The following is a 26892-nucleotide window of genomic DNA, read 5'->3' as shown; positions in this document are numbered from 1 at the left end:
TTTATAGTATTATCTGTATTTCCCAGAAATTGTTTATTGTTAAATTAACCTAGACTAGTATTTCTTAGGAAAGCAGTGGTGTAAAATATACACAAACATCTGTACTTGGCTTGAATTGCAGGTCCTCTTAGCCAGTGCATGGAAAGGTGATCAAACATGAAAACAAACTAGGGCTTGGAATCTAACCCTCTTTTCCGTAAATTACTGTGTGGGATTTAGGTGCACGACTTCCATTCAAGTCAGAGGCAGCTATACAGCTAACTCCCTGCTGAATGCTTTGGAAATGAAAGGCTAGAGGCCCATGCATTCCAGTGCACAGAGAGTTATGTATACCAATCAATGCATTTTGAGATGAGAGTAAACCCTGTGGGATACCAAAGCTGAATCAGAGTTGATTAGCAGCCTGGGAAGAGACTGAGTATGAGCAGCAATACAATGAGAGTGAAGAGTCCTCCTGGGAACAGCCTTTGAAATCCAAATATGATGTTAAAGTTTAATCAAAATATAATGAATTTCAGGCTGGCTTGCTGCACTGGCAATGCAACCAGACATCTGACCAGGCAAGATGCATTTTTTCCTGCAAATCTTTGATGGGATGAATCAGCCTGTAGAAATCACAGCTAATATGTGAAGATGTCTCTCCCTTTAGCTGTAAATTAAACATGACCAATTGACATGTCTGCTACTTAAAGTTTTTACATTGGTAAATATTTAACAAATATAGGACATAGAGGCTCTTGCTTGCTTTCCAAAAAGGCCAACTAAACTTTCATACTTCCTTCAGAAATGTCATTTCCCTCCACCCTTGCATTATCAGCAGTGGCACTGGAACAATTGTACCAAACTGTAAATCCTGTGTATGATGGAAACCTCTTCAAGCCAGGGGGTGCAACAGCACCCCCAACATCCCTAGTTCCAGCACCTATGATTAGTAGGTCTCCTGAGCATTACTTCATTTCAAGGAATATAAAGGCAACACTCTTCCTATTTCATAAATGAATCTATCATCTCTAAGTGGCTATATCATTTTCCCATTAGCACGACACACTCTAAAAAGACAGGGTAACGTAAAAATCAAAAATCAATAATACGTATGAGCAAAGCTTTATCACCACTGTTGCATTCTCTTTGTCAGTAAAAGAAAAGATGGCTTCAGGAGAGACTGCATTACTATGCACATCTCTGACTCTGATCTAACACCTAAGGCAACAAGAGATTTATTTTTTATTTCTTTTAATGCTAAACTTCATACTCTCTTCACTATTTCTCTTAAGAGCTGTCAGTCAAGCTTCTTCCCTTCTCTTTCCTCTCCTTGCTAAGTGAGATTCTGTGACTAGATCAGGGCTAGCCTTGGACTGCCAGATCAGAGGCCTGGGCTTGATCTCTAGTCCTGCTGCCTATAGATCTGCATTGCTAATGCATCTGCCAACACAGTACCTGCGTGCATGGTGTGTAAATATAAGAGTCCTATTTAATTATTTCCACAAAAGGAGCTAGACATGCTTCTCCTTCTCTGGTTAAAATCATTGTCCCAATCATGTTCCCTTAGTTATCTTCAAGATCAATGTCTCTGGGTCATTGTGTTGTTCCAGTGGGGAAGATCTGCAGGAAGATGGGCAAGATCTGGGATCATGCTGATTTCTGGTGCCATGGAGATTCTCAGACAAGGGACCTTTACCAAGCTACCTCCCTTTTACCTTAAGGATCACCAGCTGCAGAGTTAACAATCATCACTGCTGCAGCAAGGTAAGGAGAGAACTGCAGTCTCTCTAAGATAGCTAGGGCCTAGTCCAATAAGGGCTTTAAATATGAAGACTAGAAGCAGAAACGAGCTAATGAAAACCAGTAATTCCAAACTAGAACTTGAATAGTAAATTATTGGCAATATAAACATTGTACACTGTCAGATGGTGACACAGGATCTGGACTGATCATTCAGTCAGGATCTGAAGCACTAAGGGACAGTTACTTGGGCAGTGATATGATTTTAGTGAAGGGTTTGAGTGCTATCTAGCATTAGCTGCTGTTTCAGTACCACTATGGAGTTGTATTGAGTCTATTCAAGTTGATCACCAACTCTCTTTGAACTGCAGTGAAAGGTGGCTTAAATGGCAACTTTTAATAAGAGGGTAAATAAAATAGATTAACTCGGGATATTAAAGAAGAAGATATGGCATAGGTCTGCAGTAAGCTGTTTCACAAAGACATGAACTGTTGCATATAAATCCCGGAAGCTTGCAAGCTATACTATATACAGTAAATAAACAAGTAGGAAGCTTAAGAAATATTTCAACCTCATGCCAATGAGCCAGCAACCAAAATCAACAGTTACAATGGTGGCAGTCAGGGTCACTGCTGGAACATACAACATTCAGAACAGGGTCATTGCATGAGGAGCATATGGCATGAGGCATGCAAGAAGCCTAAGGTCTGATTGCCTAAGGGAGAAGACAAAAAAACAGTTAGGGCCAACAGCTCATCTCTCAGTCATTTCACACTGCTGTAATTCCACTGATTTAAGTGAAAAGTTACTCTTAATTCAAGGGTTCGCCTATACTGGAACTGGGAAAACGCTCCCTATCTTGGGCAGACAGATGCACTAGCTCTGTTCAAGTTGGTGAACTAAGAATAGCAGTGTAGCCAGGGGTACCTCAGGTGGCAGCTCAGGCTAGCCACTTGAATACAGCTTGCTTGGGCCCCCTAGTGTGATGCTATCAGCAAAAGTCCCAGTCCCAACAGAGAGTTAGAAGTGAGGGATTAAAAGTAGGCAAAATAACCCCCCAGCAATGGATTATTTGTATTCAGTTTAACTTTTCTAACCCTCCAAAATACGTAACACTTACGAACTTTGTCTCTCTCCCCCTCGACTTTCAATCAACTCATTTTTTAGGCTTCAGAAGCTTTTGCCAACTAGATCTTACACATCACATTTACAGCTCTAATGGGCACTTAAATCTCCTGTGGCGGTTGATTAGGATCCAATCCAATGCCCGTTGAGGTACATGAAAAGACCCCCACAGCTGCCTGTGTTGTTGTGTCACCCCTTCCCCACACTGTATATAAAACATTGCTTCAGAAGCAGCAGCTGCCTTACTATATGCTGTACTGAAGAATGGGAATAGACCCTGGGAAGAATACTGTACTGAATGAGAGACTATGGACACTGTCCTCTGAAGTACAGTGTCAGATCCTCCATGGTAATTTATAGCAGAAATGGGAGAGACTAATACTGTGCAGGCACTAGCACCTGTCCTCCCAGGGCTAAATCCAGATTGTTACTCTCAAGAAAATCATTGCACTGAAGTCCACAGGAGGTATTCCTGAGACTGGACTAAGCAAGGACTGATTCATTTGGCCCAGACTGCATAACAATTTGCAGCAATTAAAGAAATAAGGACTTTTCTGAAGAGGGTTTTAATGCTCTCATTCACATTTCAGTAGTTCCCAGAGATCATAGTCAGGATGGGAGGGCCACTATCCTGGGAGCTGTGCATTCACAAAAGCAAGACATAACTAAAATGTCTTGTGTTTTACAATTTTGGGTTTATCATCTCCCACAGTGATATCACTGAAGTGAACATTGTTACATGAAGGATTAATCTAGCCCATTGGTTCCCAAACTGGGGGGCATGAAAAAATTCCAAGGGGGGCGCAAGACTGCCTGGCCCGGGAGGCTAGCTCCCAGCCCCTCCCCTCCGCTCCTGTCCACTGTCCCCCGCAGCCACGCCACTGTGTGGGCAGTGCAGCTCGCGCCTGCCCACCTCCCAGGCTTTCCAATAAGCCAGTCCTGCTGCTCTGAGTAAGGGGGCGGGGGGCTTGGATAAGGGGCAGGAGTTCCTGGGGGAGCAGTCAGGGGACAGGGAGCAGGGGGGGTTGGATAGGCGTGGGAGTCCCAGGGGGCCTGTCAGGGGTTGGGGGTGGGACAGGGGGAGGGGTCCCGGTGGAGTGGGGAGTCCCGGGAGGGGGCAGTCATGGGGACAAGGAGCGGGGGGGGGGGGGGGTTGGATAGGGGGTGAGGGAGCGGGGGGGTTGGATGATGGTAAAGGAGAGATGGAGGGTGAGAGGGTTTCTTGAAAATTTAAGAGGGGGCATGATGCTGAAAAGTTTGGGAACCACTGATCTAGCCCATTTACCTTACATATGAAAGTGAATTTTTTTTACCTATTAAAATGGTAGCGGCCTTTTGGATGTCTACTGGCAAAAGTAAATTATTCATCTAATGGCATTAATTTAAGTCATGGGACAGTAATGATTCTGTGTCCCTACAATAATTCGCCTAAATGTGCAGTAGCAGTAAATGATAGTCATAGAGGCTGATCACAGTTAAAAGAAAATGGCAGAGTTTTCTGTACTTAATGTGAGAGTTTGAGCAAAATATTCAAGAACCATCTCTATATTGCAAAATTGTCAAGGGCTAGATTTTAATATTAGCCACTGGTGTAAAACCAGAGCATCTCTATTGAAGTCCATTCATATCAGATTAATGGAGATCAGAATCTGTTCCCATGTAACCCAAATAACCTTCCAAATTGTTTTTCTCTTTGCAGCCCACTCTGGTACTGAATGCTCTCAACTTCCACCAATAATGCAAGTTGAGGTAGCTCAGGCCTCATGGGCCTTTCGTATCCTTTATCTGAGACTATACCAAACCACATCTATTTCAATGTCAAGTACAAAAAGAGTACAGGAGTAAATGTGATTCTGCTATCTGAAACAGGCACAGCAAAACTCTTTTGCTTCCGAATCTGAAACTCATTCAAACGCTGGGTTAGAAAGTTAGACTTTAAGATAAACATCAGAGGGTTTGTGCTCAGCTAATATAGGCTATGAATAATCAGAGAGGGGAAAAAACATGAAAAAAAATAGCTAAATGTCCAAAGTGGAAAGGTATGTTGTATAATAGTTTGTCTTCTCTCCAACAAATGTTTCAGGAAATGGAAAATAAGTTTAAATCAGGGACAGATGGTCTAAATCCAGAACATGTTTCAAGTTTGCCTGCTGTATGCAAAACTAACCTTGCACATTGTAAAGAGTGATCCTCTCCCTTGACTAGTTAATGCAAAATCAAAAGCCGTGCGGGGAAAGCAAAGTAAGAACAGGAGTTCTTAGAAAGAAGAAAGAATAGTGTCTGTCACTACAACTGACTCTTGGTGTGACTCTGAGCAAGTCACACAACTGGTCTAGGGCTCCAGTCACATATCTAGAAAAGGGAATAACATTTTTTCTATTTCTACTTCACATTTGAATTTATGTTTTCAAAGGAATTTGAGATTCAACTGAAGATGCTAGAGAAGTGCATTATTACTATGGGAGATTAGTAGGAACTCAGCACCTTTGAAAAATCAGGCCTAGTGTTTAAGAAAGCCTAGTGTTCAGCACCCATTTTTGGGACTCTTGGCCACAGATCCAAAGGTCATGTTCCTTTTCATTGCATCCATGGTGAAGGCAATACTCCTTAATTCATTTTTGAACAAAGTTACACTTTTCATTTTCTAACAGTCAAAGATACTGATTTCAAAAAAGGTTTTTTTGTAAATTCCCTCATTATAGGCAGGACCTCATCCTAAATGACGTTGTTGGTCTCACGAAAGTTCCACATTTAATCCAACACTATCAGTTTCTGAAAACATTTCCAAATAATTTGCCCTGATGTATAATTCAATGTTTTCACCATCAGGACTATACATTTCTATGCAATCTTCAAGGTAATGTTATCTCGTGTACATTAAGAGACAAATGGAATATCACTCTGAAGTGCAGAGAACCTCCTGATCAGTGTTATAATCTGCCTTTTGTTCTTTTAAGTTATCGTATCAGAGGAATCAGCAAATGCCATTTCTTTAGTGTTGCGGTGGAGGTTTGAAAACATCTCTTATTGCCCTTGTCAGAATAAATGTTGATGTGCTATGCCCTCCTTAATGAATTACAATAGATAATGTCACGGCAAACCTGGTGGCTGAACTTTGTCCTCACCCATAACTATTTCACATTTGGGGACAATGTATACCTTCAAATCAGTAGCACTGTTATGGGTACCCGCATGGCCCCACAGTATGCCAACGTTTTTATGGCTGACTTAGAACAACGCTTCCTCGGCTCTCGTCCCCTAATGCCCCTACTCTACTTGCACTACATTGATGACATCTTCATCATCTGGACCCATGGAAAAGAAGCCCTTGAGGAATTCCACTATGATTTCAACAATTTCCATCCCACCATCAACCTCAGCCTGGATCAGTCCACACAAGAGATCCACTTGCTGGACACTACGGTGCTAATACGCGATAGTCACATAAACACCACCCTATACCGGAAACCTACTGACCACTATGCCTACCTACATGCCTCCAGCTTTCATCCAGACCACACCACACGATCCAGTGTCTACAGCCAAGCTCTACGATACAACTGCATTTGCTCCAACCCCTCAGACAAACACCTACAAGATCTCTATCAAGCACTCTTACAACTACAATACCCACCTGCTGAAGTGAACAAACAGATTGACAGAGCCAGAAGAGTACCCATAAGTTACCTGCTACAGGACAGGCCCAACAAAGAAAATAAGAGAACGCCACTAGCTGTCACCTTCAGCCCCCAACTAAAACCTCTCCAACGCATCATCAAGGATCTACAACCTATCCAGAAGGATGACTCATCACTCCCACAGATCTTGGGAGACAGGCCAGTCCTTGCTTACATACAGCCCCCCAACCTGAATCAAATATTCACCGGCAACCACACACCACACAACAAAAAGACTAACCCAGGAACCTACCCTTGCAACAAAGCCCGTTGTCAACTGTGCCCACATATCTATTCAGGGGACACCATCATAGGGCCTAATCACATCAGCCACACTATCAGAGGCTCGTTCACCTGCACATCTACCAATGTGATATATGCCATCATGTGCCAGCAATGCCCCTCTGCCATGTACATTGGCCAAACTGGACAGTCTCTACGTAAAAGAATAAATGGACACAAATCAGACTTCAAGAATTATAACATTCAAAAACCAGTTGGAAAACACTTCCATCTCTCTGGTCACTCGATTACAGACCTAAAAGTGGCTATTCTTTAAAAAAAAAAAAACTTCAAAAACAGACTCAAATGAGAGACTGCTGAATAGGAATTAATTTGCAAACTGGATACAATTAACTTAGGCTTGAATAAAGACTGGGAGTGGATGTATCATTACACAAAGTAAAACTATTTCCCCATGTTTATTCCCCCCCCACCCCCCCCCCGTTCCTCTCACGTTCTTGTCAACTGCTGGAAATGGCCCACCTTGGTTATCACTACAAAAGGTTCTCCCCCCCTCCCCCCGCTGGTAATAGCTCACCTTACCTGATCACTCTTGTTATGGTATGTACGGTAACACCCATTGTTTCATGTTCTCTGTGTATATAAATCTCCCCACTGTATTTTCCACTGCATGCATCTGATGAAGTGAGCTGTAGCTCATGAAAGCTTATGCTCAAATAAATTTGTTAGTCTCTAAAGTGCCACAAGTACCCCTTTTCTTTTTGCGGATACAGACTAACACGGTTGCTACTCTGAAACCTGACAATAGCACCTCACTAATTTGCAGTGGTGACTGGGAGGCCTGTCTCTAATTACAGAATTTTTCAAGTTAATGAGAGAGTGAACATATATTACAAAAAAGTGTAAAGGCTAATGCATCACAAAGTGCATTCAATTTATTTTGTAGTTAAGTTTTTATTACTTATCCTGTACATCAGCACATGCTAGTGAATGGGCTGCAATATATTTTATAAAAACATGGAACTCTTAGTAATGCAAGCCATCTCTTCAGCCCCACAGGTGAAGTTTACCCCACTTCAGAAGCCACACCCAAGATCCTCTGCATGGTATTAGCTCTGCAACTTGACCTTTTGCATAGAAATGCCAAAAAGCAAAGCAAGATGATATGCAGGTTCCTCTGCACTCTGTGGGTGTCTTGGATTGGGGCTCTGTGCTGGGTCTATATAAACTGGCATGAAAAATAAGTTTGGGAATGCAGTCCATATCACGTGTGACTGCACTGATTCACCACCTCAAAACCTCTTCAAAAGATACAGAGAAGCTGCAGCTGTCATTCTGATCACAGTTAAACAGATGTAAATTGCTGTCCATAGAGATACTCTGGTTTTACACCAGTAGCTTATAATGACATTTGCTGAGGAGCTGAGTTGCCCTCCATTGAGTTTATTTCATTGTACACCACTCCTGTTCAGTATTTGAACAAAGCCTGAATTATGTGACTTCTGGCAGGAGGGATGAATGCTGAACTCTGCTATTAAAATTCTGCTGAGAATTGGGGAGATCTCATCATTTTTGTAAGCTAATTATAAAGCGTGTGGATTAGCAAATTTCCACTGCATACAAAAATATTATCCATTCCAGTGCTATCTGTAAGAGAAGGCAACAATTTCTCTCCTTATCCATATTTAACTACAGTGCTGAAAGGATTTTTCCCCATCGGCAGGCTCAGTTTCAATTTATGTAATTATCATATTAACTTCTATTTAACACTTCCATTAGAAGCTTTACATTATTTTAATTAAAAAATTCAGTTGAACTCTGTTGGTTTCCCATTAGCTTCTAACAGATGTCTTAAATGGACTTCTCTGTTACTGAAATTTTTACACAAGTTATATCAGATGGAAAGCATATATTATGCCAGAGTGAGAGACTTATAAAATTCAGTTTGTACACAAGAGGCAGCCCTCTCATACACAGACATCTGATGAACTGCAGGCCAATTTGAGAGGACAATTATCCAGTTTTAGTCAGAGGTGGGCAGAAGCCAAAATTTCAGATTTGGATGAGTGTTCAAATCTAGTACTTCTTCCCTAGCTTTGGCTATGATCCTGTGAACAAATGAGCATATGTTTAAGGCTCTTTCAATCAGCAGACCAGGGCATAACAAGAGCCTGTGGCTGGAAGCTAAAGTTCAAGACATTCAAACAGTGAGGGTCAGTTAACCATTGGCTCAGATTACCAAGCCTTGTGGGAGATGCACTATATTTGGCAGTGGTGTGACTGCTATTGGAATACAATGTTCAGTTCTGGTGTCCACAGTTCAAGAAGGAAGTTGAAAAATTAGAAAGGGTTCACAGATAGGCCACAGGCATTATGAAAGGACAGGAAAACATACCTTATAGCAAGATTCAAGGAGCTCAATCTATTTCATTTAACAAAAAGAAATTAAGAGATGACTTGATTACAGTCAAAGTAGCTACATGGGGAACAAAAATTTGATAACACCTCTTCAGTCTATCAGACAAATCTGCTAGACTGAATCTAGACAAATCCGGACTAGACATAAGTTGCAAATTTTTAACAGTAAGGGTAATTAACCATTGGAACAACTTACCAAGAGTGGTGGTGGATTCTCCTTCACTGGAAATTTTTAAATCAAGATTAGATTTTTTTTCTGAAAGATATGATCAGGTTCACAAGCTAGATGATCACAGTGCTCCCTTCTGGCCTTAAAACCTCTGAATATTTGAAATTAGTTCACAGTTTCAGTTCAGAGCAGACAAGCATCCTCAGCACAAAATTAAGAGGCAATAGTAAAAAAGAAGCAAAGAAAGAAAACAAAGGCCCTGATCCTACAAGGAGCTCTCTGCAGACAAATCCCTAAGACAGAGCCCCAGTTACTTCCATGGGGCTCTTTACAGGCAGAGGGGAAAAGAGTGATGGTTGGGAGTGGTTTGCCAGCATGGAGTTCTAGAAACTGCCACCTTGTTACACTAAAGCTCAAGAAAAGAAAACATTCTTACAAATGGGAAAAAAAAAATTCCCTGAAGTAATTTTTTTAAACACTGAAAATTTTTTCTCCCTTCTAAAAAATTCATTTTCAATTATACCCCATCTTTTAGTGAAAAAAAAAAACCAACTCAATTTTTGACACCCCCCTCCCCTAAATGTAACATCAACACCGGGGCCTTAAAGTAGATAATTTCTGAGACTTTATTACTAACCAAGGGGACGTTACCTTTCCAGTGACATAAGCATCACTTTCAGCTCAGAATGATCTGGGAAGCATAGGCCTCTGATTCGTTATCCTGTGACCCAGGGAACCCCTCAAATGCCCACTGACAAAGCACACCAAACCATAACTCTCCTCAGGCCTGACGCACTCATTGCCTCCAACTCACTGTTGTCATAATCAGTACCAAAAAGGTGTTGTGTAAGGTGTCATATGCAAACTGGTAACATGCTGTTCATTAATATTACTGTGTGATGTATGTACAGGTAGTGTATAAAAAGAGTTATACATGTATGCTGGAAATACGTTTCTAAAATATATTTGGCAGGCAGTGCCTAAGGTACCCTAATTTTGTTACCCATCACTGGACAGATACAAGGAACCAGACCACTTGTAATCTGAGAAGGCTGGATCCTTCAGACAACAGGGTTGAATTCTCTGAGAACTCACTATAGGTGAGAAAATAGTTTAAACAATTTTAATCCCTAGAAAGCGTGTTTTGTTTTGTTTGACTTATCATATTTGTGTATTATCACATCACTTAAATACCTGTTCTTAGTTAATAAACTCTATCTGATTTTATTACAAAACCATTTCAGTGCTGTATATTAAACTGAAGGGTGAAATCCTCAACCAAACTACCAGGCCAGTGTATCGTCTGTCTATTCCGTGAGAGGGACGTCACATTGCAGAAGAGATGGTTTGGGGGAGACTCGAGAGTGGAAGGTCTTTTGAGATCACCCTGCAAGGAGTAACCAGGCTGGTGGAAGCCAAGGTGAAGTCATTGAGCTATAAGCAGGCTTCTGGTGTCAGGGCTCGAGTCAAAGCTGCACAGAACAGAAGCATCCAGGGTTACAGGGCAGGCAATGACAGCCCCTTACTGGTCTGGTGAACCCCCAAAGCATCACATATACAAACAGCGGAATTTCCAAAGTTACATTCAAGAGTGAAAGCATGGTTCCATGGATTACAAGGAAATAATGGAGAGAGATTGTAAACGAAGAAGCTACAGGTGGAAAATTCCTGCTTGATCGTTGACTCAATCTCCCTGGAAATACAGCATTCCTCTCTGAAGCACATTTTCTAGTCATTTGTCCAGTCTAGTTCTGAAGAGGCATTTAAAGCTGCCAATAGAAGCTACTGTCCTGACACTATTACAAAGAGTTTGAAATCTCCTCTTGAGATGTATGACTCCCTCATTTGTTTTCTTGCCTGGAAAATGCTCAATTCCATTTTAGTTTATTTCATACATAAATAAGCCACTTCTAAATCCAATTTGCAAGACATCTTGCTGGAACTTCCTGGTTTCTGTAATCTCATGGGTTGGATTTTTCTCTCTCTCTTTCTATTATATTTAATCTATCCAACAAGTCTCTATTTACATGCCAGAGCCAAGAGATTCTTCCTAATCTTTTTCCTGAATTGCATGAAATCTGTCAGAAAGCTGTGAAACTACAATAACTATAAACTGATCAGAAAATTTGCATCAATCATATAAACAAAAAAACAAAACAAAACAGAGCATCACTTATAATTACCGTAAAAGAGCATTTGTGTGTATTAGGTAACATCACTATGTATATTTTTGACATACACAACCTTTCTAAAGAAAAGAAACTATCCAAAGTTATTACCACCAGGTATCGGTGGTATTGCGGTTATATGATTATACAGATATTACACTAGCTACAAAGAACTAGAGTTTAAGAAACAGGTACCTACTTTGTACATATACAATATGTAAGCTAAAGGGAATTCTGTACTATGTACCAGGGACCAAAGTTTCCCCAAAACTAAACTAGCACAAGTGGATTCCCTGTGTATGGGTGAGTAGCAAGTCATGATTTTGGAGGGCCTAACTGGAGACTATTTTAAGGGGCCTGATTTTAAGAGGGTGGTTGAGCACCATCTTTGCATCTCCTGGATCCTGGAAGTTGCTGGGGATGACGCAATCCCCAGCATTAACTAGAGAAACCTCTAAGTGCAGCTGCATCAGCTCAGTATAATCAGAGAGAGGTTCCTGCTACATTTCCCCCCCCCCCACCTGATCACACCCCTACACTACTGGTTATTCCTGGGTGGCCAGTTCATGCCCATTAGGTTCCCTTTACTGGCCAATACCTAGAATTAAGACCTTCAACTTAATGGAGTTAGTCTTGATATAAAACAAGTACGAGTCCAAAATCCAGCCCAAAATACTGAAGTGGGTTCAAAATGAGTTTGCCCATCACTGTTTATGCCCTTATGTCAATAGTGCTTCATCTGGATTCTTGACTTCATCCTAGGAGACTGATTTCTTGACTCAATAAAGCTAGTCAAGCATTTGTGATATAGTGAAACTATTGTAAGAAAATCACACTGCAAAGATTCTTACTGCCAGTTACAAGACTACAAAAACACCACCACTAAGGCGGCGCCACCCCTCTCCTCCCGGTCTTAACTCCAGACATCGCCTACTCAGACATTGCTGGGAAAACATTTTCTGTCAAAAACAGAGTAGAAAGGGGAAAAGCCTGTTAATCAGCTGCATCCAAACAACAGCTGTATTGTGAAATGGAGAATGTTAAATGTTGATCTCTTTGGCTGCCCACTTTTCTGGCAAGATATTTGACCTTCAGACCTGGCACAAGACTGGATCTCAAAGCACAAAAGGCCAAGGAATACAAGAATGACAAGACTTAGGAAGTTAACCAAAAAATGAATCATTTCCAAGATGAGAAATTATTCAGAATTATCAGAAATTTAGTTGTCTCTCCCCAGCTATTATTGTATTAATTGTATTGTATTGTATTAATTGTATTAATCTGCTCTGCATCCATTTTTTTAGCCCTTTCATTTCTGTCTCCAATAAATAACTAAATCTATTTATATCCCTACCTTCATCTTCAATAAGTGAAAACACCATCTTCCTAAGGCCCTTTGAGATATTTCAAGGCATCACACAAAAAGATAGCTGCTACTCTGACTGATAAAACAATATAAGGGAACGACTGTTGTGTTTGATGATAATAAAGAATCAATGAAATTTCATGGTACTTGGTTATGAAAAATAAGGGTCATATACTGCACCTTTCCCTCAACCTTTCTACGTAATCTGTATGTATCTGTGGGGATACTTTGAATCAGACCTTCAGCCAATGTTGCAGTGACTTCAAAGAAGCTACATAGGTTTACAATAGCAGAGGAGCTGACACGATGTAATCAGACATGTTCCTGCCATTCATCATTACTATTATTTAGTTGTCATGAGGTTTCAATTCCTGTGTTCAGAACAAATACGATGTACATTATTTGCCCACACAACTGAAAGACTTCTAAAGATAACACTTGGCATTTATAATCAACTGCATGGTCAATGCACTGAACAGGCATTAACTAATTGTCCCGTCATTCTTGTCGTGTACCTGAGTTGGTACAATCTTCATTGTATAGACAAGGAAACAGAGATAGGTGACTACTGTCACAAAGCTAACAGCAAAGCCAGGATTAGAATTAAAACCTCCTGACTCCCAACCATTTACTCATTCCTCTAGTCCCCACTGCCTTCCAACTTTATACCTGAGGTTGCTGACGTTTTTTAATAGTAAATTTTATTGGGAAAGTAAGGAAGGTTTTCCTTTACACATTAGAGCTATTGCTTTACTATATTTACTTACAGCTACTGTGTATCTGATAACTAATTTCCCCTTCATAGTTTCTATCAAATTTAATCATGTCCCAATGAAAAACAATGGAAATCTGAAGACAAAATAATTGCAGAGAATTTCATTCTATTTTATGGAATGCTGCAAAGCTACCCTACAGTATGAAACTGATTTCTAATTGTGATATAGTTTTTGCTGCAAATATATTGAATTTAGGGTATAACTAAACAGCCAATTCCTGTAAACCTGCAAAATCACTACTGGCAAATTCTCTTGAAAATTTCAGCTCAAATCTTCACATTTCAGAAGATGGTTAACTTTATAAGTTGTTTTAAGGGGGTGAGCTTTGGAAAATTTTCTGCCAACTCTCCACGGGAGGACTGTAGAACTTGACAGCACCCTGAATAGATGCAGCAGGAGATACAGGACTGATTTGCCTGTTCCCCAGGCATGAATAAAGCAACAAGAAAATCAGAGGAAATGGGCAGGGCAGACTGCCTTCATAGTAAACTCAATCATGGGTCTCCATACTGGCTTCAGGAACGAAGGTAGACAGTAAAACTCAGACAGGCTTCTTCTTCCTGAGCATGTCCAGTGGAGTTCGGTTGATTTTTACTGATTTTTAAATTATAATGTACTATGTAAGTCAAGAGGAGTTACACTAAGGATTAATTTGGCTAATATTTAAAAAAAAAAAGAAAATGGAGTAGCTGGAGAACCTAAGTGCGGAGACACCAGAACAGAAGCACAAAAGAGGATAGCATCCCCCAGGCAGTTTAACACTAATACTGGGTGAATGGAGGGAAAGTTATTTGCCAATATTTTCCCAAATTTTTACTTTGTTAGTAAGCCATGTTCTTCCCTTATGAACTTTTGAATGAACAGGTTGTCATTATTCTAATACTGGGAAATGGCTGTTCTTTATGCAATTATCAATACTTATCTGCTAACAAAGGTATTTGTGCCCAAATAATTTTTCACTATGTGCACCTCAAGTGCTTACCCTTTTATAAGGATTCATTTATCCAGTCAGGAAATAGAAACAATATCATACAACATGCCCTCCATCCTTTTCTTCCCTTCCACATGCAGTACAAAAACTAATAGTCAGTAACTGTCAAAATTAATAGTTTGGAAACAAACATAAGCTCAAATATATCTGCAGAAAGCGCTCACCCAACAATCGTTAATAGCAAATAAACTTATAAAAAAGTGGAAGTGTTTGCAAATGATTCCCCAAACCAACTAACTCCAAACAAACTTAGCCCCTCACGGGTTTGCCTTAATGACAAAAATATGAGCAAATAAGTATACTTTTCCTCAAGTCTGGTTCCACTCAGGCTCCTCCCCAATGGGTTCCAAACCCTTATTCTTTCTCTCCCTGACAGTTCCCTTCTGCCAGGTGTCTAACAAGCCACCTGGAGCAGTTAGTCTTCTCAGACAGTGCATTCCCAGCTATCAGACCAAGTGTACTAGGGAGCACTGCCAACCTGCTGCAGGGCTTAATGTGTTGAATAAATTGTTCACTAAGAATGTTTGCCTAACCTTTAATTACCACTTATATGTACTATCCAACAGGACCCATAAATGTACCCTGATCTTTTTTCCTATCACAGAGAGAGAGACTCAGCCCAAGCAGTTGCATCATTCACAAACCCTTTCCCTCTTCTCACACCCACCAGCCCAAACACTATGATCTGGACTGAAAACAGATAAAAAGAAAAATAACTAGTTCTCCTTAGTTGTATTTTCTAAGTGAGTTGCAGTGGTGTGTGTGAATGAACCTAAAAATCTGTTAATGACTTTAAATCAGCAGATTGGGATTCCTCTCAGTAGGTGTTTGTTTTCTTAATTATAGGCTCCAGAAAGTTAGATAAATCCATTTTAGAAGTTGCTGCTCTCCATCTCATAACAGCATTGTTACTTAACAGACAGTAAGTGGTCAAAGTAAAGTTGTTTGCGTCACACCTCTGTCCCAAATTCAGCATAGAGACTAGGGCTCCCAGACAGTCATGGGAATTTTGATACCAGAATGCATACAGTATAACTTTCCTATGTAGCTAAATGAGAATATTGTACTACATGTTACAGTTGAGGCATCAAATCCAGGACACCTTTCAGCCTTCTCATTTGCTTCAGAAATATTTCAAAACTGCAACAAAGCGGGTATTGGAACAGCCCTAATTTGGTCTGGTCCACTAGTTTCCCGTAACTATTGATGGGAGTTTTAAACAAGTAATACTTCTGAAGATTTTTTTCCCTCCTACATCTATCATGGGGTGTTTTGAGTTTCTTGCCTAAAAGTCATCAGTAATTATTAAAAGGAGCTCAGTTAGAAGCACCAAAGGTTTCAGAATCAAACTTACAGATTTCTTTCATCTATAAAAGTTAAGAAGCTCTAGTAGCCATTGACACACACTACATACTTTATGGCCTCTCACTATTTAATGCACTTATTGATGCTTTAGCGCACTGAATAACTGCCCATGTAAAGCTGTGTGGCCTTAGCACAACTATTACTGCCTTCAGCTAGCAGCCCAGTAAAGCTCTGTGTCCTGAAATATTGTGGTTAGTGTTTTTTAGATGATCGTGTAAAGGCATGACCTTTTTAGGACTTCAGTTCTACAAAACAGGTACAGAAAAAAAATCCAGTTTTTCTTATTTTATCAGTGAACAAAGGGAATAAATGTAAAGAACACTAAAGTGTCCTTATTTCTAAATATATTTTGTTGTCAGAGAGTCCTTTAAATTTTGCATCCATAAAAGAGTAATTGACTGCCTGTAAGTGTGAAAAGTCTACATGTAATAAGACTTCCTCTCTTCAGTAGCTTATTATATTTATGCAAATGTAACTGTGAATACAATATGGCACCATTTTTTCTTACGTTTAAATAGCAACAGTCTCCTTAGAATGTAGCCCTGGCTCACTCAAAAATACTGTATGCTCTGGGTGAGAAAAGTCAGCTGTAGTTCTAGAGGGGTGGGATTTGCAGGATTGGTCTCTTTATAAGAAAGAGGAGCTTATTATAGAAATTAGATCAGTGAGTATCTAGAATTAGCCATGCTTGAGACTACTTGGATTTTGCTACATGATATAACACTTTGGTTGGTCTACACAGATTAAAATTACTTCAGATAGCAAATTCTAAACAATGGTATACTGACAGAACAATAAATGATACAGCCAAATATACTGACTTCTTATGGCTCACTAACTGTGTGTTGAAGATAGGGGACTAGATCCTGGGATAGGGTGCATTTGCACAGATCCAGTGGAATCAGTGGAACAATGCTGATGTACACTGGCCGAGGATCTGGTCAAGTGGCCAGAATTTTCAGACGTGAATGCCTAAACATATTTTGGAGCCCACCTTTAGGCATCTGCCTAAGTGGCTTGATTTTCAGAACAACTGAGCATTTATAGTTCTCACTTAAGTCTAGCTCTCTTAGGTAATTATGTGGTCCCTCCATCCTGGTATCTGAGCATCTCACTATCTTCAATGTATTTATCCTGACAGCACACCTGTAAGGTAAGGCAGTGCTATTATTCCCATTTGACAAATGGAGAACTGAGGCCCAGAGCGACCAAGTGACTCATCCGAAGTCACACACGAAGAATCTGGCAAAACAGGGAACTGAATTTGTGTCTTCTGACTCACAAGCTAGTGCCCTAACTACTGAGGTGAGCGTGCTGAACACCTATGAAAGTCAGGCCATTTTTATTTAGATGGCTACATATGCAGTGAAAAGTCTAAATTTAGACACCAAAGTTTGAAAATTCTGGCTAATGCAATTACTTTAGCAAGCTGGCTAATACTCTGACTCAAGAATTTGGTATCAGTTTGCTACTTCTAGGCCTGGCCAAATCGTTACATTGGCAGTTATTCCTCAACCTCTCGTTTCCTTTGACCAACTATAAATTTTTGTTTCTTTCTAAACAAATATTGTAATTCTTCCTGATACACACAACCATCTGCTGACTGCACAAAAGGTTTATTGACAGTGCTCAGCACCCAGGGAGCCTGGGATCATTTAAGATGCAATAAAATATAACAGGTTTCAGAGTAACAGCCATGTTAGTCTGTATTCGCAAAAAGAAAAGGAGTACTTGTGGCACCTTAGAGACTAACCAATTTATTTGAGCATAAGTATGCATCCGATGAAGTGAGCTGTAGCTCACGAAAGCTTATGCTCAAATAAATTGGTTAGTCTCTAAGGTGCCATAAAATATAACGTAACCTAGGAGAAATTAAGTTAGAGGAGTTCATGGGAGTAATTTTTCCATCCTCAGAGAGAGGGTCAAAACCAAATACTGAATGGTCACAGAAATCATGGAGGGAACCTCAAAATGGGAGAAAGAAAAGACTAGAAGAAGATTCTGTATATCTGTTTGGAAGTTGCTTTTGCATTTTCATTCGGAAAGTATAAACAAGTGCAGAATCAGGCTGCTCATTTAAGTGCTGCATCAAAACAAAGAACTATGCAAGACAGGGTCTGATGGAGGAAAGTAACTAACTAGGGAAGACAGATTATTAAGATTTGTATTCAGGCACAGAATAGCTTACTTTCCTTAAACATCATTCAGTTTGTAGCAATTTCATTAAATGGTTTCTTGTTTGCCTTCCAGAAACGCACAAAGGTCAATAGAGATGCAACTTGTATTTAAAATCTCAAAACGCGTATAGTGAAAGATATACAGAGAGGTTGTAAATATGAATTTTAAAAGGGTATTTAGTGAAATATGAAATAACTAAAATGTGTAAATTAAACAAGTTAGAAACCAAGGGTTATTTAAGGAGAATAAACTGCTGCACTATGGGCCTTAACTTAAACCTTACATTTCTTGAGGTTTATACAACAGGAAACTTCCTTTAGAACACCTGAATCAAGACTTGCTGTCTCTCTGAAAGATATGCTCTAGTTCTAACCCAAGTTATGGGGTTGATGTAGGAATTACTGGTGAAATTCTATAGCCCATGTAATACAGGATGCCAGACTAGATGATGGTCAGTACTGACCTTTGAATTAACGATAACACGCTATGAAAAAATCTATATAAACACACACTGTATTTAAAGTGATCTTAAGCATTAGACCATGTGTGTGAAAAATATGAGCGTAGGTGTATATGTCTATATGTATAAATGTGGGATATAATTAACAGAATGGCTCATCATATAGAACTCGATCTCAACGCAGAGGGAGCTGGGAGGTGCTCAGGGCCTCAGAAAATTAAGACCATATATACTACAACATTGTTCTTCTGTCTGCAATAACTTAATATCACAGATGCCCGGGTTTGCCCTGAGCTGGGAGGGAGGCAGAGTTATTTACTCTTTTCTTATGGCACTTTGGAGGTTTGTAGCCATAGAACAGGCCTATAAAAGTAAGTAAGTAAATAGGAAAATAAATGACCATTAAGGAACAGTAAATTTTGAGCATATTCCAGACAGCAGTTTATTATACATTATGGATGTTGGTAAGTGTGAGTTTACATGTTGTACGATTGTGACTCTGAAGGCTGGGGAAATCCATATGGCTACTCCTTTAAGTAACAAGCAAGGTACATACACAATAGTTTACTTATCCACCTTATATCATATAACCACCTTTCATTGATTTGAAAAAAGCAGGAATTTGCTACTGCGACTTGTCTCACAGTAGGCAACTTTTAAAATGGTCTGAGGAAGAAAATCTGTCTTAGGGTATGTCTACACCGCAACAAAACATCCACGGCTAGCCTGTGTCATCTGACTCGGGCTTGGGCTGTCGGTCTATAAAATTGCAGTGTAGATATTCAAGCTTGGGCCAGAGCCTGGGCTCTGGGACCTAGACTCCCAGGAGATCTATCCTGTAATTTTACAGCCCTGCAGCCCGAGCCCTGCAAGGCCAAGTCAGCCGACACAGGCCAGCCGTGGTATTTTACTGCAGCACAGACAAATCCTCTGGGACCCAAGCATCTGAGGGAAGCCATATATTTATTTAAATAAGACAAGTACCGTTTTGTGTGCCAAATGCCTAAGCCAGCCCTCTAAACAAAAACCAAACAAGGCAACCCAGATTGGGGTGCCTGTTTCTTCCAATTGCATCAAATTCTGCCACTGTTCTTTCAGTTCCCTATCTCACCTCCCACCCTCCTGCTCCCCCTGCTTACCAAAGGTTTGGTTTCATCTTCATCTTTGAAATAATAAAGCTGGTCCCCCTTGAGAACAAACCAGCGTGTGTGCCAAGTCTTGACAAAGCCTCCTTGCTTCCGCAGCCACCCACACTTAATGGCATTGTGCCGTCCTTGGCTTAGCTGGGGACTCTCTGCAGAGCCATTGTTCTCATCCATAATGAGGCCGACAGACTCTCCTGTTTAGACAACAAAGAGGAAAAAGAAAAGAAAGGAAACCACATTATTCTCTTTTTGGGGGAGGGGGCAGAAGTAGCAGCCTGCCACTTTTCAACATAGCTAGAAAACAAATAAGTCCCAACAACAAAAATGCCCTACAAGAGCTTTTACTATCCACCTGTTTATTTTCATGCCAGTGTCAGTCAGCTGGGAGAGTATAATCCGGTTTCCAAAGTTTCATGAAAAGTAAATTCCATGTTAAACAGCAAATAAGCAGGGAGAGAAACAAAACAACTTTTCAGGTACAACGTGATAAATATTTCCATTCACAACAAGCAAAACATGCCCTTTCAATCTAGATGATTTAGGACGTATTCACACTCGACAGTTCATTTGGATTAAGGGAAGATGTGAGTTTAAAGCACAATAGCTTTTCCAGAATAATTCCCTGTGTTGACAAGCCCTTATTTTAGTTTAAAGGGAAGCAACAAAAAAAGAACCAACATAAAGTCTCCATGACAGAGAAAGATGAGCGTGTCTCACGCTATAAGGTCCTCTGTTCCATCAAAGCCTTCCCCCGAACAGAGAAAGGCTTCTTACATGCAAAGGTGTAGTACACAGAAAATAGAATTGTTGCTAGGTTTACCACATAATGTAATAGATCCCCTACTGGAAGGAAGGAGAGGAGGGAGTGTGTGTGTGTGGGGGAAGGAGGGTGATAATCAAATGTTCCAATTAGTGCAGAACTTTTGTAGTTAAACCTTAAGTCATGAAAAACTTGACTACTTTGGGGCTTGAACATGGACATGAACCTAGAAAATTTTCATGTAAAACTCTTTCAAAGCCTGCAACACCTTTGTCAAAACTTAAAACCATACTTTCCAGTGTCTGGATAGGCATGAATCTTCTAGACTGATTTTGTATGTGCAATATATGCTTGTGATAAGCTTTCAAGGTCAAATAATTCCTCATTAACCCAGATGCAATGCATTGAGTTGAACAAACTCGTGAAGCTTATTTTTTCCAACCTTCAATGTATTGGGTTCAAATACACCCAAATTATCAAGTGAAACTCAAGGATGCAAAACCACATGTACTGAAACAGCCTAAAATGAGATCAAACCCCATACAGCCCCTTATATAAAAGGGCTATCCCTTAACTAATACAGTAATATACAGTGCCATGACTAGGACAAAGACAGGTCAGTCATCACAAAGGCACCTGTTCTGCTTTTTAGGAAGTTAAGAAATGGATCATCAAATAAATCAGAAGTCAGAGAATAAAACCAGCCCTGCTTCACCTCAGGTACCCTAGTTCACTCCCCAGCAGCCAGACCTGTCTCACTCCACAGCTAGCGGAGACTCTGTGTGCTCCTGGCCCACTGCCCTCTTATAAGGGCCCACTGAGCCCTGATTGGGGTGTGGCCACAGCTGAGCCTACTTCCCCAATCAGCCTGGGAACTGCTTGCTCCCAGCCACAGCCCTCTCCTGGGTTGTTTTAAGCCCTTTAAGGCCGGAGCGGGTGACCACCTGGCTACATTGGCACTGACACCAATGTACATGCAGTAGGTATATGGATTTCAGTTAGCTAGCCACGAAGAATGTTTATTGATCTGTGTGTTTTTGCTAGATATCATGTATACATTAAATTATTCACATAATACTCAAGTAAATGAGGTGCTTGGGAGTAAACAATGTTCTTTTTTTTTAAAAAAAAAAGAGAGAACATCCTTTCAGGTAAAATATTCATTGGTATGATATATTCTTTTTGTTTAAAAATATATTGACTGCTACATCCCTGAAAGAGTGTAATACAAAATGAGTTGCTTCCCCCCAATTCCCTCACTCTTCAAACCATTTTCTTGCATTAAATTAGTAGAAATGCGAGTCAGCTGACTTGTTTTTGGCAATTGAACCATTACATGCAATCCCATGAGACCAAATTTACAAAGGGTTTTATTGTTCTACATTTCTCCTTTACTCTCCAAACCTGAAAACTACAATCCAGATTTTGAATCAGAAATCCAACAGTTGGCTTACTCACGCTAGTTGTTTTCACAGCTGCTTCAGCACCATCATAAAAATAAACTGCAGGAATATCAGGTGTTGGCACTGACAGACAGCAGAGAGGTGCAAAGAGTACATAAACAACACATGACCAAGTATGGGATTATCTCAAGATAACCAACTCTGTCTTGCCATTGTGAGACATGAAGCAGAAAGCCATGGCATTTTCTAAATAAACAAAATAAGAGTATTCCTGAAAACCCATTTTCTGAATGAAACATAAAACTTGTGTTTTCTGAAAGAATCTGCCCGATTGTCCTGGCCAAGTTCCAATTTAGGTAATTACTAGATCTGAACAAATCCTGTACACTCCATTCATTGGGGCTGTCTATTAGTGAACCCTCTTGGGTTTGCCTGGAGATATGGGGTTGTAAAGAATATACAACTAAGAAATGCTCCCACACATTCACCAGCTGCTCTTTTTCTCAACGTCACAGACCCAATCTTTACCGACCACTGCTGGTCATACTTCACTCCCTTTTCCCCCTGCCTAATGGGGCATGCAACCTTCTCCCTAGGGTCTTTAGACCGTTCCTTTAATTTTCTTTTCCGGAGGGTTGGGGGAGCGTTACTGTTTCCACCTGACCGTGATAGCGGAGAAACATTCGCTCTCCACCAACCAGTTATCTGTATATTAAACAGGAATTTCTCATAAAATGTAGCACTTAGTAGCCACAAAATGCCTGGAGAGAGGATGGGCCCAAACAGCATCAAGTCCCAATCCACCACATTTCCATGAGCGTGAGCCATCGTTGACAGGTTTGTCTAGAAACCAGCTGGTTTCAGGTCCATTTGTGGTTCTAGCTGAAATTTTTCACGGTTTTAGTAATTACATTCCAAGTTCTTAAAACACCGCCTGCCTTTTCAGTTAGATACAGTACCAGATCCTACATCCTTGCTGGTCCTCAACTGCCATGTCAGGCTCTTGACAGCCAGAGACCAACCCGGCATAGAATGAGCTCAGGATCCAAGGAACTGCCCTTTGGATGCTCCTCCTGAATGGTGCCGTGCTCACCTTAGCTGTAACTGTTTGGTTACAGTTTGTAGCCAACTGTAATTGCTGCAGTGGTGACCAATCTGGTTAGGCAATAAGCAGCATACATTGGTCTGGTTATTATTCTAGAGAAAATTAATTCCTTGTCCATTACTATCCATTTTTAGATTACAGCCAGCTCAATATTAACCTGTCTGGACAGAATATTGAACAAGTGGCAACTGTCAAAAACTTGGGAAAAATCCTAGAGGCCCATCAAGCAAGTGTTGCAGGGACACCATGATGAAGCTCACTACAAAGCTGTTGATCTGTAGAACTATGGTTATACCAGCTCTACCATACAGCTGTGCAACACAGGCACTGAGGAAGGCTGAAAAGCAATGGATTGATATTTTTGATTCTCATTGTCTTCATCAGTTGCTCCATATTAAGTGGCTTGGCAAAAATCAGCACTGGGGATATTCATAACTGATCCTACCAATTGCCTTCAGCAGCAATGGTTTTGCTTCAGAGGCTCTCTTGATAGAGACATATTATTAAGATGGAAAACAAGTCAACTACAAGTGTGTTTACCAAGGAATGCCACTAGATGGTCAGCAATCACATGGCTGATCACATTGGTCAGACTGCCAATAACAGACCGGTTTCAGAGTAGCAGCCATGTTAGTCTGTATCCGCAAAAAGAACAGGAGTACATCCAGCCAGACCAAGCTAGAGATTGATCCAGGTGGCCTGCAGCGTGAAAGGAAGCTACATCCTTTTGGGATTTGCCCTGATGATTATGATGATGTAGGTTAACTTTTGCTGTCCTTTCCACCGGGTCCTTCTTTTTTTAAAATTAAAAGACAAATGTTTGTTTTTCAGCACTGTGACCATGGTAGGGGCTACAACCAGCTGGGACTAAATGTGCCTAATTGGTTACAGAGAGTTTTCTGACCACTAGAAAGCACACACCACAGGTCTCTCTGTCACTTGCTAGCTCCACTGCACTGGTATGAGTCAAGAGGAGCTGACATCAGGAATCATAACATTCAAAAACTGGTTGGAGAACACTTCAACCTCTCTGGCTACTCAGTAAAAGACTTAAGGGTGGCAATTCTGCAACAGAAAAGCTTCAAAAAACAGACTCCAACGAGACATTGCTGAGCTTGAATTAATATGCAAACTCGATACCATTAACTTGCGTTTGAATAGAGACTGGGAGCGGCTGGGTCATTACACATATTGAATCTATTTCCCCATGTTAAGTATCCTCACACCTTCTTGTCAACTGTCTAAATGGGCCATCTTGATTATCACTACAAAAGTTTTTTTCTCCTGCTGATAATAGCTCATCTTAATTAATTAGCCTCTTACAGTTTGTATGGCAACTTCCACCTTCTCTGTATGTATATATATATATCTTCTTACTATATGTTCCATTCAATGCATCCGATGAAGTGGGTTGTAGCCCATGAAACCTTATGCTCTAATAAATTTGTTAGTCTCTAAGGTGCCTAAGTCTCTAAGTACTCCTGTTCTTTTTAAGAGGGGCTCTGTTTGTAGATGACTAGCAAAACTGCTAAAAACTTACCTATATAACTCTTTGCAAGTATGATTTGTAGAGCATGTGACATGCACTCCCTGAGTCAATGTTGACTACAAACTGTCCCACCACAAAGGAGGATTTTCTGGACCTTGAAGAGGAATTTACAGAGGAACAACTACTCCTGGTCTGCTTTTGATTATTCTTGGTTGGATAGGGGGCATCCATCTCCCCACTCCCATCCTATCTCATGTTCTTTACCCACCTCCCTCATTATATAATATTTAACTGTGGGGTAGGGCAGATACTTCTTCTGTGTTTAGAAGAGGCAGTGGGAACTGATGGTTACCTCATCTACCTCCTGCTCTCTAGGCTTCGCTCAAATTACTTGTTCTATATAACCCACTATACTGAACGAAAATACATACAGCAGGACATTGGCAGTGAGAGCCTGAAGAAGCAGCTTCAGCCACATACAAAGCTGCCAGAAGGATAAGACCTAGTAACTGGAGGTCCAAATGACATGCAGAAAAATATTTCAGTCTCATATGGGATGGCCAGTGGGGGAAATTCAGAACAGCTGCAAAGTCTGGCAAACTGAAGCATAGAGCAGTTAATTGATTTGCCAAAGGTCAGAGAACAAGTCAGAGGCAGCATCAGGAACAGAAACTAGATGTCCTGATTCCCAGATCCCTACCCTAACTATTAGGATAGGCTGCCTCGGAAGGTCTGAAGACACTGCAAAGCCTCTTGATCTTGTTTATCATGTGTCATACAGTATATGGAGTAAGAGTCACCATTCCCCTCCCCTCAGAAGGACAATTTGATGTGTACATGCTGTATTGTGAACACTTAATGTTTGCTGACTTCATTAACACATGAATGGATTAGAGCTGGCAGGCACAATCTCAGAAGATCATTGCTGTACATATAGAAATAATTTTGGTGTTACTCTTTCTTATCAAAGTGTGATAGCAAAGTTCATCTGAGCATGGATGTCACCAGGTTTCTTGAATAACGCACCGCTGAGAATGTAACTGGACAGTCTGCTCTCTCACAAAATGAAAACAACAGGAATTCTTCCTTAATCTTTTGTACAGCAGTTCAGGGTCACAGTCAGGCTTTCCACACTTGGTGTAAAATTTCCCAATGGGATGGTGTGTTACAAATTATAATGGCTAAAAAATATGCCCAGAGACAGCAAAAGAAATTTTAGTTTGACAACAGCTGAGAAGAAAAAAAACCCTGCTGAAATCAAGTGGTCCCTGGACAAATCAAATTGGAACTGCTATTTAACTGACATCCTGAAGGATGGGTAGAGACAGAACGGCCTTTATTTAAAAGGAGAGAAGAATCCAATGCAAACACTGCAGTGGGGAAACAGGACTGTTCAAAAATGAAGGAGCAAGCAGGCTCTGGAAAGAGTGAGGCTTGTGGCTATTGGGGTGGAGGAGGGAAGGAGATGGGATTGTTTGCTACTTACATTACACGTTAAATTCATCTCATTCTTACAGTAAATACTGCCTCAGCAAAGTACCAAGTCTGGAAATGACATGGTATCACTGAAAGTACTAATTGGCCAACACAGTGATATGCATTACAGAGGTCAGACCTGTAGCAGTGTGGATACAGAGGAAAACTGGTGTATCTACTGATGTGTGGGTGTTTGGAGTAGGAGCACCTACTGGTGAATGTTTTAGTTCAACCCATCTCTACTGAAACTGTTATTTTACAGCGTTTATGTATATACCTATAAGGTAAGAGCCAAGTAACAGCAAAAGCAACAGCACATTTCTCTTGTCCAAAGGAAAACATTGTAAACATTAAGTTTACAGCTCAAATCTTTTTAAATAAAAAAGTCAGTGTATATATTTTTGTCATATTTAATGCTAATTATGTTTAATGTTGATTCATTTCCTGCTACTTTGATCACGGAACTAAGATGATCCCTTCTCAGTTAAAAAAGTTAAATACCAGCAAATTTGGGTATTCAACTATCTAATTGGAAATTGTCATTGCCTCGATCTTATAAAATATTAGCCACACTGACACTGAGATTTCCACGTTCGTATTTTGGAGACAGTGTAGTCAATGTTTTTAAAAGCCGAGAGGTGTGTCTTTCCACTGAAGAAGCCAGCTAATCAGTGCCATTGCTTTGTAGCTGGCGTTTCAGTCCTCTGCCCAGGAAAAAATGAATTTGTATTCATGGAATTAACATTTCACTTGGTTAAAAGCCACAAAGGTTTCCTTTACATATCTGAGAGAAGGAGGGAATATCTGTTATGTCATCCTAGCAGTCACATGTAAAGTAATATAATTCCTCTATTT

At 40.4% G+C, this 26892-nt stretch overlaps 1 protein-coding gene across 9 annotated transcripts in view; it reads right to left on the bottom strand.

The window, feature by feature from the left end:
* The window catches only part of ARHGAP24 (Rho GTPase activating protein 24), a 370658-nt gene that overhangs the window by 262011 nt on the left and 81755 nt on the right, over window positions 1-26892 (bottom strand). For 7 of the 9 annotated variants that reach the window (XM_043545064.1, XM_043545065.1, XM_043545067.1 and 4 more), the window contains exon 2: window positions 19799-19998. The exons of 1 other annotated variant lie outside the window; for it this stretch is intronic. In XM_043545064.1, coding sequence (XP_043400999.1) covers window positions 19799-19998 — 200 coding nt within the window. Of the gene's footprint in view, window positions 1-19798; window positions 19999-21279; window positions 21352-26892 lie in introns of those variants that run through there. One more of the 9 variants, XM_043545066.1, reaches the window with a different exon arrangement.

The sequence above is a fragment of the Chelonia mydas genome, chromosome 4, assembly GCF_015237465.2.
Source record: "Chelonia mydas isolate rCheMyd1 chromosome 4, rCheMyd1.pri.v2, whole genome shotgun sequence".
NCBI classification, from domain to species: Eukaryota; Metazoa; Chordata; order Testudines; family Cheloniidae; genus Chelonia; species Chelonia mydas.
The sequence above is the reverse complement of the archived record's forward strand: the minus strand, read 5'-3'. Positions and strand labels throughout refer to the sequence as shown.